Raw genomic sequence first — 19,554 nt, 5'->3', positions numbered from 1 at the left:
CCTGTGTGCTCGGATTCAAACCAGGCACTGAATTGAGACGTACTGGTGGCACCATCCTGTTTTCGGCTGGGCTTTTTGGAAGGGAAATTCTCCTCAACCTTTCCACCACCCGTTTGTGTCCTGTGGAGGGGAACCAGCCGCCACTGTCTCCTTCCCGGTGGTTCAGCTTCATGACTCCTGTGCCTTAGCTCCCGGCTACAAATGCGAGAGGGGAATGTTAAATTTTAACTAAAAAGGGATTTTCAATCACACAAATGTTTCTGTGAATAATAGGCTTTGTAAGGCATTATTCTACAAATCCTAAATATGGGGTTTAACCTCCTCATTATTATCCCTTTAATTTTGGAAAGCCTTTGAGGGCCTTAATCTTCCATACAATTATGTTCAGGCTGAGTTACAAGCGCACTGGCGGTGACACAGAGGGGCGGCCGGTGCTCAGGGTAACCTTCATCAAACGCGATATTAAAATATCACGTTTTCCCCTCTCAGGGTGGGGGCGATCAAACACCTTTTGGGGCAAAACCAACTTGTTTCGGTATCACCTGCGTATGCCGAAGTGGGGAGACGCGGAGCCCCGGGAAAGAGATTCCCACCCGGAGTCTGTGCGGGACCCCCGTGGGAAAAGCGGGGACCCCGTGGGAAAGGCGGGACCCCCGCGGAGCTGGTGCGTGCTAGCGAGGGGGCGTGGCTGGGGAGTGGTCTAGGTGACATCACACCACCTGATTTGCATACGATCCCCGCCCCCGGACGCGGTCAGCGCTGGCGCCGCAGGAAAGTTTGCGGCGGGGCCGGAGCGGGGCCGGGGCCGGAGCGGGGCGGGGGGCGGCGGGATGGACGCGCTGAAGTCGGCGGGTCGAGCCCTGCTGCGGAGCCCCAGCGTCCACAAACCCTCCTGGGCCGGCGGCCGACACAAGAGTGAGACCCGCCGCTCCGCTTCCCCCCCCCACCCCCCCTTGTCCTGCACCCCCCCCCCTTGTCCTGCACCCCCTGCTTCTTCCTTCCCGCCTTTATCCCGCTTTTCACCCCCCCCGCACCCGCTTTTCTCCCTCCTTGAGGACCCCCTTCCTCCCTCCTGCACCCCCTTTTCACCCTGCTTTACCCGGTCCGCTCTTCTCCCCACCCCTTTTTTGCTGTACCCCCTTTCTGCTTTACTCCTCTCGCACCCCTTTCTGCACCCCTCCTTTACGCCCCCTTTTTGCCCCTGACTTTTCTCCCACCTTCTTATACCCACCTTCTCCCCCCACCCCTTCCTTTTGCAGCAGTGGGGTGGGATAGGTTGAGGGGTGTCTTTCCCCGTCCCCCAGTGGGTGGGTGGGGGGCTGTCCCCGTCCCTCAGGCTGGGGTGCGGGCTGGAGCCCAGCGGGCTTTTACTGGCCTCGTCCCACCGCTGGTTCCGTCACACGATCGATGGCCCCGTGGCAAGCAGCCACTCGGCCCCCACCAGGCGTCCTCCCGCTGCGTCTGGGAAAGGGGGGACCAGCCTGGCTGACCCCCACCCTGCCACAGAGCCCCGAGCATCACGGTGGGCAGCAGGAGGGTGCCTTGCCCTGCCTGCCCCCCTTCCCGCCCACGGGCGAGATCAAACTTCTTGATTTTACTAATCTGATGAGATTGACCCGGCATCAGTATGCCTTTTTGCAAGGATTAATGGCCAACAGCTGCGGGACGCGAAGGGGCAGCTGGCCAAGGGCAGCCTCGGGCTTGGGGGGCTGTATGGCAGACGTGGGGTGCTGCCCCAAGGTGGCCGCGCAGGACGTGCCCGGCAGAGAGGCCCCTCAAGACGCAGCAGCCCTTGCATTTGCTGTGACCTTGCAAGCTGCCCCTGTGCCCTTCGCGGGATGGGGGGCATCGCCATCGCCCCGTGGGACAGACGTACCCCATGCAATTGTTTGTGCTAACGGGAGGGTGGGTGACGCGGTGGTGAGCCATGCAGAACAGGGTGCGTGGCGGGGCGTCTGTCTGTCTGTCTGTGCAGCCTCAGGTGCTCCTTCCTTTCTGAAAGCGCTTCAGTGGCTGCACTTAAACCATCCTTTTTTCTGTCCCAGCCTGGTACGAGCTGTGGCATCGTCCCAGGCAGTGTGGGGTGCTTGCGGGTCCCCAGTAATGGTGAGGCCCTGAGCGGCCCTGAGGCACAAGGTATGGGACCGGGGGCCTGTGCTGTGCCTGGCTAGCGAGGTGGGGAGCGTGGGGCAGGCAGCTGCCCGTCCATCGCATGCGAACTGCCCTCCACCCCAGTGTGCTCGCCCAGCTTTGGCCACCGGGTGGGAGGACAGCGGCAGCACCCTCGGCTTTGAGAAATCCAGGCTTTTCACTAACACCCTCTGTTCCTAGCTGGAATGTGAGGTGGATGCAGCGTTCCTCCTGTCCCTGGTTTTTCATTTCCCTCTTCAGGGTTGGGACCTGCTGCCGTGTGTCGGACGTGGAGTCCCGGCTGTCCTGCAAACTCTTGTCTCCCCAGGGGACTGCTCCCACCCGTCTTCCGTCACTTCGACCTTAGCCAGCGCCGGGGTGGTTCACCGCTCGGCACCCACACCCGGCATGGGGAGTGGTGCCAGGGTTTACGGCTTATCTCCTGTCTCGCCTTCACCAGGAGGCTGAGTCACCGCGGGTTACCCCAGGGGCACCTCTTGTCATCCTCCCCCTGCAGCACTGTGCTCCCGGCGCTGCAGGTTTGCAGGGAGGTGCAGAGTTTGGCCCCGCTGCTTGGAGGTGGCTGAAAGAGGTTGAATACAAGGCAGCAAAGCCTTCAGGGACGTGTTTTGTCTGCAATGAGCAGAGACTCCTCTCCAGGAGTCCTGTTGCTCCCCAGGGCTGTGGAGCACCACAGGAGGGCTGTGGTTTGTTGCCTCCTGCCCAAAGCAAGATTCTCCTTAAACAGAAGAGCTGCAGATCCTCCACACGTGGAGGTTAGATCCTGCAGTGCAATTTCAGGCTTAGAAATACCCACCTGACTTCCAGTTAGGTCCCAAACTTAGGTCTTTATTTAGGACCCTCCTTCCCACCCCCTAGCATGTAAGGGAAGAAGCTGGTGGCCTCCTTGGTGATCTCAAGGGAGGGCAGAGACCGCTCCCTGGTGAAGATGGGCTCCTCAGGACTGTTGGTGACCGATTTAGCAAGTCGCAGCACATCACCTGAATCCCTGCAGCTGTGCGTGGGCTTAGCTAGCAGCAAATCCCGTCTGAGCCTCTGCGGGTAGGTGATGGGTAGCACAGGGTAAGGTTATTGCTGTGCACGGGGTGGCACCGAGCCCTCCCCTACGCCTGGCTGGGGCTGATGCTCAGGGTCCGCTTGGTTATGGTGCGGGCCTGGGCACTCGCAATTAAACTAAGGAGCTGATGGATCTTAAAGGGTTGCTACTATTTGCTGTGGCTTGTGGAAAAAATTCTGGGTTTTTTTTCTTGTCTCTGCCCCGTCTCCTTCCCCAGCGCCTCATGAGAGCTCCCAGCCGCTCGGGCATGGGGGTCCAGGCAGTAGGTAGACCAACAGCCTGCTCATACCTCCATCTCAGGGCTTGACAGGGGTATCCTTGTGCATTTGGGAATCCACGAGCCTCTTTGTTGTCTCTCTAGAGCTCCCGGAGAACTGGACCGATACCCGTGAGACGCTGCTGGAGGGGATGCTCTTCACCCTCAAGTACATGGGCATGACGCTGGTGGAGCAGCCCAAGGGCGAGGAGCTTTCCGCAGCCGCCGTCAAAAGGATCGTCGCCACCGTGAGTGTCTGTGCTGGAGCAGAGCACTGTCTCCTGCTGTTCGAACAAGTCTGTCGCTGGGGAGAGTTTCCAAAGCCACAGGTCTGGAGGCGGTGCTGTCTGTCTGCAGGCTGGAGGGTGTCCGGATCGCAGGTCCAGCCCTTCCAGGGGTGAGCAGGCACCTGGTGGTATAGGTAGAAATGCAGACAGCGGCACTGGGAAACCCTGGGGACCAGCCCCAGCCCGTGGATGGAACAGGCTGCGGAAAGCTGGCGTTACACGTGTGAGCTCTGGCTCCCCTTGATAAGCTTGGGTGACCCTGGGTGTGGAAGAACCCTCTGACCTGGTGAAATCAGCCTTCCCCAGGGCCACCTCTCCTCTTGCAAGGCAGGGAAAGCGTTTTGAGTGCAGCCAGCACGCGACTAAGAGCTGCTGGGTTTTCCTTCCTGGGATTTGGAGGGTTAAGAGGAGAAGGGAGCGGGACAGCTTGCTCCGATTCCCGGCCAATACATCTGTTGTCCTGCTATAACCTCTGATGCAAGAGGGACCGATTTTCAGCCATCCTCTCGCACCAAGCTTCCCTGGAGCCCCTGCTCACCGGGCTCCAAGTAAAATTAACGCTTCTTTAAGCCCTTATAAAACTGAATGAGGCAAAGACCCAATTGTACAGTTAACCGTCATAAAACTCAATGGGGTGGTGAACTGCGCTGGGTAATGACGGATCCATTCCTGGCATGTGCTGGGCTAGATGGGAGGGGAGCGCTCACATGAAACGAGAGCTGCTGGCGGAGCCCTTCACGTTTGCGCTGATCGGCCGAGAATGGAGCCTTTAAATAAAAGCCCCAGGGCTGAGGCCAGCCTCGGAGGGGCAGGACCGACCACGGGCTGGTCTGGATGCAGCTCAAGTGAGGTCTGCAGGGAGCAGGGCTGAGGATCCAGGTCTGCAGCCTGCAACTAGCTAGCTCTGTGTTTCTTATTTTTATTTTTTTTTCGAGAGAAACTTGGTGCTGGTGGCCATGGGGAAATTCTTGTGGAGTTGCTGGGCTGGAAGCACCTCCATGTGGGGTGGGGTGGAGGGTGCATGTCCTTGTTGATGCCAGCAAAAATCACTGCTTCAGGGAGAGAAAAGTTTTAACAAGTGCCTTATCGCATCTGGTAGTAAATTCAGTCTCTAGCAGTAACGAGTGCTATTAATATGCTTATTAGGTAGCGTGTACCTGGCGTCTCTGCTCTGCTTATGTACCTTTGGATGCATTGGTGTTAAAAGCCTGTAACTTTTCCTCTCCCTCTTTTCCTTCCAAAGGCAAAAGCGAGTGGAAAGAAACTGCAGAAAGTGACGCTGAAAGTCTCGCCCAGAGGGATCGTGTTAAATGACAGCGGAACAAACGAGCTGATTGAGAACATCTCCATATACAGGTGGGTTACGGGATGCGCTGCAGTGGGTGCGTGTCCCGAAGGTCCTGGTCTGCTCGTCCCAGGGTGAGGAGGTGGTCAGCGCTGGTGTCACAGCCCCTCGCCTGGGCAAGCTCCGGTCTCCACCTGGGCTGAGCTGACATCTCGCTGGCCATCATGTCTTGCAAAGGTGTGGGGAAGGAGGTGGTTGCTAAATTTAAGGTAAATTTCTGTCTGCTGCGATAACTGTTCAGCTGGGGGTAAGGAAAGACGTGACGAGCCTGGCAGTGTAGTGTGTGTGCAGACCACAGCCAAGAGCTCCATGGCCACGCAGGGCTTTACCGCCTGTTCTTGGCAATAGAAGCACCAAAGCATATGGGGTGACAGCAAGAGTCGAATACAGGGGATGGTCAGAGCATCTCTGATCAGGCGAGGATGCTGGAGCCGGGGCTGCCCTCCCCTCGCTGGCTGCTCTGCGCCTCTGATGTGTTTCAATGGCTCTGACATAGAGCGGGGCTGGGACAGCTCTTGAGACCCAGTACCGGTGTGGGGAGGGTGAGGATGGATCACACATATCTGCTCCTCAGGCTTTGGCGATTATTTCTGCCAAAGATGCTGGAGGCAGGCGCAGGCCTGGCAGAGCAGAGCTCAGCTCGGGTCTGGCCCTTTCCATCTTCTCCGTCCCTTCTCCCTCTCTGTCTCCTGCACTCTGCATCTGTCCTTCACCTCCTGCTCTGTCCCCCTTTGCTAAATGTGGGATGGGGAGCACTGGATTGGGGCGCTCTCCCTGACCAGGCTACTAACCCGCTTGCTTTTCTCCAGTTCAGACTAAGCAGTCACGGACAGCCACTGGTGCTCAGCCCCAGCCCACCCCCGGAGATAAACCCACTGCTAAAGACCAGAGCTGATCGGGATCGCTGCGCTGGTGTGAAAGCAGGCCGAGCTGCAGGGCCGGGCTTTTTAGATGCTGCCTTAAATTCTGCCCGGACACTTTAACAGCCAGCAGTAAAGCTGTTCTTCCCAGTCACTGCTTGTGTATGAGCATCCCCTTGATTCAGTTGACTGAAGTCAGCATATCCTAAATAGGCTGTTGATGCGGGGACTGATGCTGCTCCGCAGAGACGCTGGTGCTGTGGGAGCGGGAGTCATGGCAAAAGCTGGGGTCTGTGTGCGTGGGGAGTCATCTCCACCAGTGGTGGTCCCAGGGCTTTCCTCTAACACCTCTACTGTCTTCTCTTTGGCTTTTCTACTCACCGGGGAGATGCCAGCTCTGAGCTCTCTCCCCAGGTCAGCTGCTTGGGTAGGACAGGGTGCTCGTGGCTGAAGTGCGGCCACTGTCACCAGATGTGCTGCTGACAGAGGCCTCCATCCGAAAACTGGCTCTTTTTGGAGGGTGGTGTGAGTTATCCTTTCCCTGGAAATTCACGGCCATCGTATATCGAGCTGAGTGCTGGGGTTTGCTGGAAGGCGGCCACGTGCCTGCGCAGATGACCTTCAGTGGCTGTGTCACGATTATTAAAGGAGTGGCCATGCCGCTTTGGGGACAAACAGGAGAAAAGGGTGAGCATCCAAGTGCCTCTTTAATCCAGCGCATGGCTCAGCTCTGGAAAACAAAATATAGGCCATTGAGCAGAGGCATCCTCACACACAACAAAAAACTAATGCGGTGTAAATAAATTTTGAATGTGGCTTTTTAAGTCCCAGCATCTGTTGGGAACTGGGACCTTCCAGTCCTCTCCCTGCAAACTCTTGGGGCCAGCAAGAGCGGGAGCTGATGGAGCGACGTGGGGTCATGGGAAAACTTTCACTCAAGTGTCCCACTTTTTCCTCGAGTTTTCTCTTTCCTTAACAACTGTGTGATCTATCATGTGCCCAGGGAAGGGGCTTTGCTCGCTGCCAGCGCCTGCCGCCTTGCACTAAACCTCCGGGGCTGCTCCGACCTGTGCTCGCTGGCTTCAGACGAGATGCTCCGTCCTGCAGCTCCCGGCGTGGATGGACCCATGGGAGGTGGCAATGGCCAATGTTGAGGGACCCGCTGCCCTGCAGAAGGGAGCTGAGCCCTCGGTCACAGCCTGGTCACCCCAAACAGGTCAGCCTGTTGTTCTTCCAGAGCCTTGTTCAGCATTTCGGAGTCAGCCCTGCCCTGCCCAGGGGCTGGGAGAGACACAGGCATCCTGGGGATGCTCCACTGAGGAGGCTGAGCCTCCTTCTCCACATCCTGTGTGCTCAGGGGTCTTGGAGCATCCTGTGCATCTGCTACTGCAGATCTTGGAGCCTGAATTTCAGCCTTTCTACGGCTTTTCTTGGGCACCCCTGCATCAATTTATTTCCCTAGTTTGAGCCTCAGGATTAAATCACAGGCTGAGAATAAGTCTTTCTCTCCTTGTGAGCTTATTCTCCAAGGAAAATCTTATGGTGTCTCTTCTGAAGGCAGAGCATTTGTCAGGCATAGTCCTAGGCTGGCACACTGCAGAGTCTTTACCTTCTCTAACCTGTCCTTTCCCATAAGGTGAAACATTTTCTCTTCTCTCCTGCCTCTGTGTGTGATGCACGCGGTTCACGCCATGGCTGCGGGAGTTGCTCTGGGCTTCTCTTACGCTCAAGCCAGTGGCATCGACTCCTCTGCTTTGGGAAGGAGTTGCATTGAAGCCTGATAGCACTCCTGTGCTCCCTCTGCCTTCCCTGCCTGCCCCGGAGCTGGAAGCCCTGGGGTACACGCTGGCTGGCAGGTCAGAGGAGGGGCTGGTTGATCTCCCTTGTGCACAGCAGTGCCCCAGACAAGACGTTTCGTTCTGTCTTTCAGGATATCCTACTGCACAGCAGACAAGATCCACGATAAAGTGTTTGCCTACATTGCCCAGAACCAGCTCAATGAGAACCTGGAGTGCCATGCCTTCCTCTGTACCAAACGGAAAATGGTCAGTCCAGAGGAAGAAATGGGGATGTGGCTGTAGGAGGAGGAAGCAGAGAGGGGCTGTGCCGGTGAGATAACAGCTCTGCCCCTGGTTAGAGCGAGGAGGTTCCCTGCCCCAGCGAACGGCCGCGGGAGAGCACCCACCCTCCTGCTGCCATCCCCGCCTGCCCGCGGGCACGTAGTCCTGGCAGTGCTGCCCAGTGCCCAGCCATCGCTCTCGAGCGGGCGCAACTCCAGGCTGGATTCAGCCCATCGTTTTTAAGATAAAAGCCTTTCTGCCCCAAGGTTTGGAGCAGGGGTGAGAGGACCTGGCCCTGCACCGGCACCTGAAACCCCTATGCCGTGCTGCCGTCCCGGCTGCTGGGACTCTTCCATGCTCAGCATCCGCTTTCCTGGGGCTGTCAGCACCGGTCTGAGCCTGGTGTGGGGAGAGGCTTTGGCAGGCGGGGAGGTCTCCAGGGAGGCTGGCAGCGAGGTGCCCGGGGGCAGCCTTGTTGATGGGAGGCATTTAGCCAGCGGGTCTGGGCTCGCCGCCCTGGCTTCCTTCCATTTCTTGCCCTTGAAGCTCCCTGCCCGATTTTTAGCAGCATCTTTGCAGACAGGGCCATGTCCTCCCCACGGGAGCAGCACAGGAGACCCCGCTGCGTGCCGAGGACGGGGCTCGGAGCAGAGACCTGTGTGTAGAAAACAGTCTTTGGCTCTTGCTTTGAACCCGCTCCTGGGATTTTTTTTCCTGCTGATGCAGTGCATCAGGATGGGCAGGGACCCAGCACTGACGAGCTGGGGAGGGAGAGAAGTGGGTCACTGGGCATCAGCTGAAAATGGGGCAAGGAGAGCACTGGGGGGGTCTCTCCGGTGGAGCCGGAGCTGGGGCTGAGCCCCCTCCCTGCAGCAGGACAGGGCTTTGGGGGAGAGGAAGGGCAGCTCAGATCCCTCTGTCCCCAGAAATCCTTCCCCTGGTGCCTGTTGCGGGGACTGAGCAAAGAGTGGGATATCCTGGATCTGCAGATAAACAACCTCTGAAGAGCCGTTCCCACCGGGCGCATCCCGGAGCAGCAATTCCTTGGTCCTTATGAGCATCCCTGTGCCCGGAGCGTGGCCACCACAGCTCTGTTAATATTCTGCACTTCTCCCGGCTTGGTCTTTTTTTCCGGGGAGAGAATAATGGAAGCTACAAGTTGTCTCTCCTTTTCTCAGTGTGCTCTCCCATCCTTGCACGGCGAAGATAAGCCTCGCTTTGCAAATTAAAATTTAAATCTCTCCAGTGCTAAAAGAATTATCTCAGTGGTACATCAACTCAGTGCGTCTCCCTCCAAATAAAGTTCTCCAAGGCCTTTTGTGGCAAAAACTAGATTATTTTTTTTTTTCCTTGTCTTTAAAAGGCATGAACCTCATGCTGGTGAGGTGATGCCCTGCTCCCAGACCAGGGACAGTCCCTGCCCCAGGGCAGGGTCCCTGAATGTACGCACAGCTACCAGTCACGGGCATATAATTAGTCCGTATTTTTAGTTCATGGTTAATTCTCAACGGTAGCTGGGTCTATTAAACTTGATTCAGATGTGACAGCTTAAATTGTAAACAGCTGTGAGGAGTTTCATACTTAATTACCATATTTAAGTTTTTGCCATAAAGCGTTTGCACTTCCATCAAAGATGTAAATAGCTCCGACATTCAAATGAGCTCTCCTGCTTTGCGAGGCTTAATTGGCAGCGATAGGTTTGCTGGGTCTCCTCGCTCCTCCCGCGCAGGAGCGTCTGGCTTTTGGGGGATGCCTGTGCTCTGTTTGTGCTCCCCCCATGTCTCCGTCCTCCCAGCTACCGGGGGCTGCGGATTACGGACCCCCATCTGGGTTTGTTTAGTTTGCAACTTGGTAAAACAAACTCACTCCTCGAGGATCCTGCGGCGCGCCAGCCTTGCAGAGCGTTACTCGTTATCTCCTTGCACTTAAACTGCTCGTGAGCTCTGCCTTCTCCTAATGAAACTGGCATTTATGTCACTATTTATACATCTCCAGCAACTTGGGCTGTTTAAAGTGGTGGGGTTTTTTTAATGCTGCTCAAGCTCTTGGACTGGTGAGGAATGGAGGGAGTGAAGGGGAAGGTGCCCCTGCTCCTGCTGTTCCTAAACAATCCCAAACTGTTGGTCTGAGCCAGCAAGACCCCGGCTTAGCACGGGGGAACCAGGGGAAGACCTTGGGCTCTCTTGTCCTGCCTCTAACATTGCTCCCCCGTGGAGAGAACTGTAAATTCATGGTGTTTTACCCTGTTTGAACACTTTTGTGCACGGTGCCGGGGAGGGATGGAGCGCATCTCTGCGCATCCCTCCCCAGCGCCAGTGTGGCCAACAGCGGTGCGGTCCAGGGCTCAGCCCGGGCACTGATTCCCTTTGAGATGTCGGTTGTTCTGGTGGGTGATGCTCTGCGGCGAGTGCAGCACAGCCCCGGAGCGGGGAGCCACAATCCTTTGGGGAGCCGTGAGGACGAGCCTGGGACCGTGCAGCACTTGCTCTTGTTTCGATCACGCTCGGGTGTGGGGTGAAGGAAGAGCTGCGCCTGCCCCCGCGGTCAGGAGCAGCTCTTCTCTCCCCATCCATCAGCACGATGGCTGTGACAGCCGTGTCCCTGCCTCCTCCGTCTCCCCATTACCCCTAAAGATGCGTCTGCAATGAGCTGCGTGTCCTACACGGAGCTGGTCTCTGCTTCCATCAATATTTGATTACCCCTCCCCAGCCAGGCGGGGAGTGTGCGGAGCAGAGGACTGGTTGGATCCAGGTTAACATGAATCTGCAAAGCAAAGCCTCCAAATGGTTTAAATCTACACGAGGACCCACCCATTAACGTGCTGCCTCACCACTGTCTTTCCAGGCGCAAGCGGTCACCCTCACCGTAGCCCAGGCCTTCAAAATTGCATTTGAGCTCTGGCAAGCAGCTAAGGAAGGTAAGTTGTTTTCCCCTCTTCCCACTCTTCACGTGAAAGTTCAAGGGATGAGTTTGGGTTTTTTCCAGCTTTCAAGTGCTGTTTCCCCTCGCCCTCCAAATTTCTGGGCTGCTGTTAAAGTTGGTCCAACCTCTCGTGCGATTTAAGGCATCTTACAGGTTTATCTCAACAGCCTTGTAAGTCCGGCCGAGATTTGGCTGCGCTTCTTTCATGCAGGTGGGGTGGGAAGGACCTGGTGCTTGTCTCTGGTACCTCAGCCCTGCTGCTGTCGGGACTTTTGCTTTCACCTTCCACAAGATTATAAAACCACCCAGAGCCCGGGCTGCTGTGGGCAGAGGAGACTTGGTGGCCCGTCCTAGCTGTCCCCCCCATCCTTCCTCCCCAAAAGCCTGCGGGAGAGCGCTCTGCGGGCAGTGATGGGCTCTCCTTCTTTTGCAGAGAAGGAGAAGCGGGAAAGGTCCATCTTGGAAGGAGAAGGGACGAGCAGCCCCAGCTCGGAAGCCCCTACTCATCCTGACACACGTAAGTCACCAACAGCAGAGCTTGGCTTCGGGCTCAGGGGTGGGGAACAGCCGGAGCATTGCGGGGTTTTCCGACTGGGGCAGGCTCTGGGGAGGGCTGGGGAGACCAGTGAGGAGCAAATATTTTGGTCGTAGCAGAGATGTTGGCCTCAGTGGAGCACTCGGGATGTGGTGGCTGCCTGCCGAGTCCTTCCATCTCCCCCTTGAATATCTCGTGCAGCCCCTCGTACACGGCTCCTGCCATCCCAAATCTGTTTACTTCTGTCTGAGGCAAATTGGTCCTAATATCCTTATGAGCTTAGTGTGCACCCACACATCCCGAGTTTGATTTTGGGTTTGTCTCGGACCCAAAAGACTTGCCGTCCCATCGGCTGAAGGAGGTGGACATCCAGGTGCCACTCTGCCTCCGGCTCCCCTAAGGAAGGAGAAGTATGTCAAAATAAAACAATTAAATAGAAAAGCCCCTCATAATTCAGTGCCTGGCCACGGGTCCTCCGCTGCCTCTGAAACGCAAGACGCGTAGCCAGGGAGAAGTGGGACAAAAGGCTGATCTCGCTTCCATGCTGGCCATGAAGATAAGAGGATTTGGCATGGAGGAAAATAGCATTAAACTGGGCTTCCTTCCAGGCTGGCACATCTAGTTTCTTCATGTGAAGGCCCAGGACTGGAGGAATCTGTCACAAGCGGTGGCACATCAGGATAAATGAGGCCCGAGGCTGCCACGGGTGTAGGAATGGGCTCTGGCATCTGCCTGGGGGATGCTCTGCCGCTGGGACTCTTCTGCGTCTGCCCTTACTGCAGGGCGATGGGGGGGATTTGAGGCTTCCCTGAAACAACCCGGCCCGCGGCGTACCAGCAGCCCCCGCGCCATAAACTGGTCTTCACCCAATGCAGGATTATCCCTCGGTCCTTTAAAATAATGATGCATCTTTGTAAGATGCTGAATCGATGCCGTGGGCTGAGCTGAGGATATCGTCCGGGGTCTGTTCCCACCCCGCGGTCAGGATGTCCTGGGGTGGGAAGTCCTGGGGATGGGATGTCCTGGGGTGGGAAGTCCTGGGGACGGGATGTGTCAGCTGTGCTCGGGGCTGATCCTGACTCACCCTGAACGTAAGCGGGTACCCGGGAGCCTCCCCCAGTGGCTGCTGGAGGGACCAGCTGGCCGATGCTCCCCTGCATCCTTGACAAGAGGGTTTCGAGTGCCTGATCTGAGTGTCACGAATTACACAGCCTGAAACCACATCCCCAGCTGGGGGGAATGCAGCTCCTCCATGCTAAAATTTGGGGCCATCCTGAAGGAATTTGATGGAACCCTTTGGTTCCCCTCTTGAGGAGAAGCGATTACTGCAGAAAGGCTTGGTTTCATGTCGTCTCTGTTTTCCCCTCCTCTGTCTCATTCCCTCTCCTCTGTGTTCACAGCAGCAGCCACGGGGAACTTACTGGATTTAGAAGATCCTGCCAAATCGCCCCTGACCAGCAGCGCAAACTCCCCGCACTTAGATAACAGCGTGTTTGGGCCCAGCTCCTCTGTAAATAACAACGTGGTGTGGGTAAGTGTGCGCCCGCGGCACCACGGCATCTGCCCAGCCAGGGTGGGGGGAGCGACACCACCTCCATTCCATGTCCTCCGGATCCCATCATGGGGTTTTTCCCAAATAAACTCCCCCCCTGCCAGGAGCTCTGGGGCGGCTGAGCCGTTGGGGCAGAGTTTCGGAGGTGCCCAGGAAAGCCACGTTTCCGTGTCCTACTTGAAATGATCGATTAGTGTTCGAGTGCCTACTGCCCTTTTTAGGCTCTGTAAATAAATGAATGAGATTGCGAGGTGCTCTGAGAAACGCCGCTGTCAGATAATTGAATATTACTTATTCTCGAGCAGCATTTCTCAGTGGTTTGTCACTTAATTGAGAGACCACCTAACTGCTCTGTTCAGGGGAAAAAATCATTATGTTGGTGGCTTTTGTTTACTGTTCACTAAAACCAGCTTATATTTATGTTCATTAGTACTCTTATTTTTCCCTCGCTCTTGTTTGCGGGTGTATCTTGCTTGTGTGAGCGTGGATGGCTTCTCTAAAATGTCCTCAGTCATCTGGCTTAATTGTTTCATGGACCGCTAATAGAAAAATCACGACCCGGAGCTTGTGTCTGGGTGTGCAGCCATCGGGGAGCCTCCTCCGTGCTGAAGTGCTCCATCACCAACTGGGCTGGGGCTGATCTTTGAAGAAGACCCTGTCCCCACCACGTGCCCTCTCTGGAAAAATTCCCTCTGCTAAATTTTGGAGAACTGTATGATAAAGGCCTTTGCCTGGAGCCTGTTTCTTGCGTCTGCCGGGTCTGAGCCTGAGGCTTTTCAGGTTAAACCTGAAGATCAGCTCTAAGCCTCCTGGAGGCTTATCAGCGGTCTCCGATCCCTCCCTTCTTGCCGAGTTTTCATACTTTACATATTACATTAAGTCTGTAAGTACATCACAAGATTTTGGGAATAGTCAAGTCTGTCCGTAGCAAAGCCCTCGCACAGAGCCCGTCTTCCAGCATGGGAAACCTTTCTCCTCCAAGCAGCTGAAACGCTTTCTCTGGGAAACCTTAAGAGCAGATCAGAGATAAAGGATCCCAAAGCTGCTTCCGAGCAGTGCAGGTTCCCCCTGTGCTGCTGCAGAGTCACTTTCCAGGTTCCTGATCCAGAAAAGCCCCGAGGGAAGCCTGGAGCATCTTCCCGAGCTCTATCCGGGTCCCTCCTCTTAGCGGGAACCCGCAGCACGTGCCAGTCTCGTGGTGGGAGCTAGAGGAGCCAAGGGCTTGGGTTGACCCCGCAGGGGGATGTCACCCAGCTGATGGGCCAGATCCAGCCCGTGCAGGCAGTGGGGCAGAATTCGCCTGGTTTGGAGATGGTGGGAAAGGGCTGAGCCCCTGCCCCGTCCCTGGGCTGCGAGGGGAGCGCGGCATCCCCGACCCGAGCCCTGGGACCTGCTCTGAGGAAGCCTGGACCACCCGGCGGTACGCCTCTTACCCTGGGACATGTGCGGAGGGTGAGATAAGACCTGCCCGAGGAGGCAGAGTGCCGAGAGGAGTGTTGCTTTCGGCACTCGGAAGTCAATATATATATTTTTTTGCCTGCCGCGCTCAAGCGCAGAGCCGGATCTCTAAATACACTTTTGTGTGTTCTCTTAGCAACTACTTCTCTCTCTTTTTATCTCTTTAACAAAGGAAATGGATGATGGTCTCGACGAGGCATTTTCAAGGTAATTCTAATAACTCCCTTTACAAGTTCACACCACCGGGGACCAGCCCGGGAGACTCGACTAGTGACGGGCTTTTAATAACGCTTCTAATCTAATCAGCCCCCGTGATCTGACCTAGGCAGCTGCCCCATCAGTGCCTCAGCTGTTAATTGAAAGATAGGCTTTGAGGCTGGCTGATAAGCCAAATATTTTGACAAGCTTTTAAGGATGGAGAGAGGCTGTATGTAATAGGGAATTTAATTCCCCGAGCAGTTAGCGTGTCCGCTCCCGCTTGCCAGGGCGGTTTGAAGCTGCCTGTTTCCAGCCCCCGTGCTGGCTGTGGCGATGCTGGTACCAGCTTCTGGCACGGGGGCGCTTTACCTTTCCTCAGCCCCTCCATGAGGTTTGGACTAACCCTGGGACTTCGTTCCCGTCTGTCCCCAAACCAACAGCGATGGCGGAGGGCAGCCTCCCTGCTCCACCGGTCCCTGTCGCAGCGTGGTTGCATCAGGGCGACTCTGATGCACCCGTTTGGAATTCGTACACCTGAGCACGTTCAGAGTTCGTGGCTGTGGCTTAGTTCACTTTCCAACGCAAATTAAGAGCTTCCCTGCACACGCACGCCGAGCACTCCAGCAATGTTAAACAAACCCGTTTTCTTTCAGGTGAGTTTTCCTGTCTGTCCTCGTGCAGGCAGGGCCCGGCGGGGTGATGGGGATGCTTTAGTGTTCACCAGTCCCATCTTCCAGATAAGGCACGAAGCCGCCCGGCTGCCGTTTGGGCTGCGGAGGCCCCAGTTTGGGCAAAGAGCTGCCTTTGGGTGCCGCCGCTACGGGAGCAGAGAGCTGCCGGGGCTCTTCCTCCGGCTGGGGGTCGGGCGGCAGCAGGGCTGAGCCTGATGCCGTCACCTCCCCGAGAGCCGCTCGCCTCCGCCGGGGTTTGCAGCAGCACAAAAACTGCACGCTCAGCCCCAAGGAGACAGACCTTCGTGCCTTGTTCGGCTCTCGGGAACGATTTACAGCTTCCACTTCCCCGGTAGCCCCGTCCCGAGCCGTGTTTGTTAAAGGGGCTGCTTGAATTTATGTCTTAATGTCATCTGTTTTCCTCACCTCTGTTCCTTGCTCTACTTAATTAAGCAGATGTTGTTGGTTGCGGTCTTTTGTTTTGCATTGCTGGATGCCGAGCTGTCGCATCACCCGTGGCCTTCTGGTGACTCAGTATTTGGACTGCTCACCCACAGAGGCGGATGCTTCTGAAAGCGTTCCTGCCGCAACACCACGGCTGGTCGTTTTTCTTTTTTATTAAAAAACGTGCACGTGGTTAGTTTAATCTGAGGCTTATTTGACACCGTGCCTTCCCTGGATGAAACACCAAATATTTGAGTTAACCTTTTGGCCCTGGGAGAATTGATGCTGCCGTGTTACATTTTCGCCCAGGTATTTAATAACACGACAACAAACTGGGGCTTGTTAGGTTTTGCGAAATGTCTGGGATGGGCTGAGCTGAAAACCCCTTGAAGCCGACCCTGTGGGCTCTTCGGCATCATCTGAGCCCCGCTGTGGCTTAAAGAGTTAAACGCTGGGGCCGGGGAGCTACGGCACACGCTGCATCGCGTCCAGACACACCACCGTGAAAATTGAGTGATTGCACTGAGGCTGCTCCTTTGGTCAGTGGAGCCTTTACGCTGAGATAAGATCCCAGCTAACGATGCACCCGCCGGCAGTATAGCTCAGGGGAGGAAGACGGCCCCGTTCTGCCAGACCATTAATATACGGGATGTCCAGACTGCAAATTCCCTGGATGCCTGTAGGGGAAATGTTAGGATAAACCAGCAGCGAAGCTGCAACAAACTTGAGGGAGCTGCAAATGTTACGTGCCAGCTCTCCCCTTACTGAATTACTTCATTCCATCGGAGGATTTTGAAATGTGGAACTGCAGCTAGGGTTCGGCATTACGGATGCATCAGGCATCCGGGCTATAAACCGCACGGATTTGTGTCCTTACCTTCTGTTTTTCTCCCCTCTCAGACTGGCTCAGTCGAGAACGAACCCTCACGTCCTCGACACGGGACTGACGGCTCAGGACATCCAGAGTGCAGAAACGCTCTCACCTGTAGACTGGAACAAAATAGATTCCAACACGGGCGAGAAAGATGATCTGTTCATGTTTTGAGGTCAAACGCATCCAACAGCTGACAAGAGGATAACCACTAGAAGTCTATGAACTGAATCATGCTGTGCCGGGTGCTGTGCGCGAGGGGCCCTTCCGAGGGCTCCTCACCAAGTCAGATGATGTTACAGCACAGTTTAGACCAAAGCTTTAGAAATCTAATGCAGATTTTCGTACCTTGCTTTTATCTAAACCACGAGATGCTCTCGAACATATTTATTCATAGCCGTTACAGTTTACATATATTATTGGAAGGTGTGCAGAGCATCTACAGTATTAGGTGGCAATATACCGTGGGAGAACCTTCAGCAGTGCCTCTTCCTCTCTGAAAAAGACTATGCAACACCAAAGTCTCTCTGTCTCTACTTTTCTAGACAAAGGTCTGCAGATGCAAATGCAATGGCAAGCACAACTGTTACTAATCCACTGTTTCTTGAACACCACATCACCTGCCGAGGCAGGGGGAGGAGATTTGCAGCAGCTGCTAACAGTGTTAAAATCAAAGAGGTGGCAGAGATCTTGCTTTTGTCGTGAATGTCTGTGATACTCTCACAGTTGTCAATCACCCCTACGTGTTCTGGCTCTTTCTTCGCCAGCTTCGTATGGGAATTGACGCTTTTTTTACCCAAAGACTCTATGAAGTTTTGCACTTTAAAACTCGAACTGAAAGCAGCGGTCGGAATTGTCAAGGTAAGCAGTGCCTGTAACTTCTCTTCAGAAGCTATTTACCCAAAAAAAAAAACCCAACCCCAACCCGGCAATGCTGCAGATCTGTTTCAAAACTGACTACTCGCGTGCACCGCTTCTGATGCGACTCCAAATACTCAGGCTCCGTTGCACTGTTGGCTTTAAAAGCAAAACCACCAGGGAGTAACCATTTGTTTTGCTAAAGCGCGTTGAAAGTTGCGGGTTGGGTGAACCCGGTCACGCGATAGATCTGTGTTGGGAGCGCTGCTAAGTGGATTTGGCTGTGCGTGCCTTTTCGCTGTCTCCAAACCATTTGGTTGTTGCTCACTCGATAGACTCAAATGGAATTGGATTAGGCGAGACCAATACCTGGATGTTCAATTAGCAAGAGGTGCCCCTTCCAGCAGTCCTCTCCCCCCCCCCGGCAGCCTCGTATCCCGCGGGGCTTGGGAAGCCGTCGTCATCTGCTCCTGGAATTGAAAATAAGTAATGGAGGTATAAAGCTTATGCTAATTAAAAGATTAAGTTTAATGATCCTAAATAGTCGCACTGACAGTTTGCAGTGTTTGTGGCCTTATGTGAAGTATACTAATCTGTTTTATAGATTTGTAACTTGGTTTTGAAACACTAATTCATTCCCCAGATAGCTCTTTATAACTCTCTTAAAACTGCTTGCAGGAAAAAAAAAAATAAACCCCTCTTTGTCAGCTGTAAGAATTTATTAGGTAACAGCTGAGTGACTCTAACTTAGATTTGATTCTCCCCCCCCCCCCAAGTGTTATTGTGATAAGGTATGGAGGACTTGTGAAGCTGACTCATCATGTCTCTTAATAAAATGTGTGCTCTGTTTATCCTGCAAAATTGTGTTTAAAAGCAATTTTACATCTTGAAACTGCTGTGCTCATGACTTATGTGTGGCATCAGTCTCTCGCGATTGAAGGAATTATTCCAAGTTTGTCTGTGCTACAGAGGTACACGGTAGAGACATGAACCTATCGCATAAGCAACACCAAAACTGCGCAGAAGTGGTTGTAGGAAGCGCCTTGTCCCGGCACCGCCGAGGGGGGAAAGAGGTGGGGCTGCAGGGATGGACTGTGAGGATTTCTCTGTACATTGATCTTTCTCCTTTTCTAGAGACTCTAGGAGCGTAGACCGAAATGCACAATACTATATATGTATGTATATAGTTTTTTAAGAAAACCTTCTGCTGTAAAGAATATCCGTACTGAGGAAAATAAAACTTCTCCCATTTTTTGGAGTGGCTGTGTGCTGGGTGACTTTATTTTTACCACGGTCCTTTGAACGCGTAGAAGCCTTTGTATTTCTAACTGGTTGAATTCTCCATCTCCCTTGACACAGAGCAGTAAGCGATCGGAAACATCCGCGGGAGGTTTGTGTCCGTTAGAAGACTCTTTCCAGCGCCATCCAGGCGGGACGATGGCAGCAGTTAGACACTACCCCGCCGTGCTGCCTCCGGGAAACGCTTACGGGACTGGATGCGGCCACGTGGGATGCACAGAGGGATGCGCAACGGCCGCCTCCTCTCCCGCGCTGGGCCGGGAGGAGACCATCGCAGTAAATCCATCCCTACATCGCCGGATCGGCCTCCGGGTAGGGGGGTGACAAGGGATGGGAAGAGGGAGGTTGGTGCTTCGGGTTCGTCTGCGGGTAAACATGGTGCTGGTAACATCAAACAACAAAATCTCTTAATTGATTGAGTTTCTGAGCCGCTGTGCAAAGTGCTTCTCCCTTGGGGGGAGCTTTTATTTGTACAGCTGCCTTTTAAATAAAACCAGCCCGGAGAGCCCGGCACTGCCCTGGGGACTCGGCCTCCCCCTGCGATTCCTGCCCTTGCTTGGAGCCAGCGGGGTCCCGCAGCGGCCGGCGAACCACACCGCTGCCGCTGGTCCGGGAAGCACACGGAGAAACTCATCTGGGGCTGCGACAAACAGATTGAACCTGCGCGTACCCCCAGGCTCCCTTTGGGCTGTCGGAGCCGGGCTGCGGGCAGAGCAAAGGGGCTTTGCAG

General features: G+C 54.9%; 1 protein-coding gene across 4 annotated transcripts; it reads left to right on the top strand.

The window, feature by feature from the left end:
* The first annotated feature begins 763 nt into the window (after positions 1-763).
* LDLRAP1 (low density lipoprotein receptor adaptor protein 1) lies at positions 764-18,783 on the top strand. Of its 4 annotated transcripts, none has more exons than XM_082494002.1 (9): positions 764-915; positions 3,570-3,712; positions 4,995-5,107; positions 7,887-8,001; positions 10,861-10,933; positions 11,372-11,455; positions 12,877-13,004; positions 14,656-14,690; positions 16,697-18,783. In XM_082494002.1, the coding sequence occupies exons 1-9, from the start codon at positions 831-833 to the stop codon at positions 16,839-16,841; spliced, it is 921 nt and encodes a 306-aa protein (XP_082350128.1). In that variant the 5' UTR covers positions 764-830; the 3' UTR covers positions 16,842-18,783. The 4 variants fall into 4 exon arrangements, with proteins under 4 accessions (XP_082350128.1, XP_082350127.1, XP_082350126.1 ...); XM_082494001.1 differs by having other exon boundaries at positions 12,874-13,004; XM_082494000.1 differs by lacking the exons at positions 14,656-14,690; positions 16,697-18,783 and having other exon boundaries at positions 12,877-13,507.
* Positions 18,784-19,554: the final 771 nt, after the last annotated feature.

The sequence above is a fragment of the Vanellus vanellus genome (assembly GCF_965231255.1).
Source record: "Vanellus vanellus genome assembly, chromosome: 22".
Taxonomy (NCBI): Eukaryota; Metazoa; Chordata; class Aves; order Charadriiformes; family Charadriidae; genus Vanellus; species Vanellus vanellus.
This window is presented reverse-complemented; position numbering and strand designations above follow the sequence as displayed.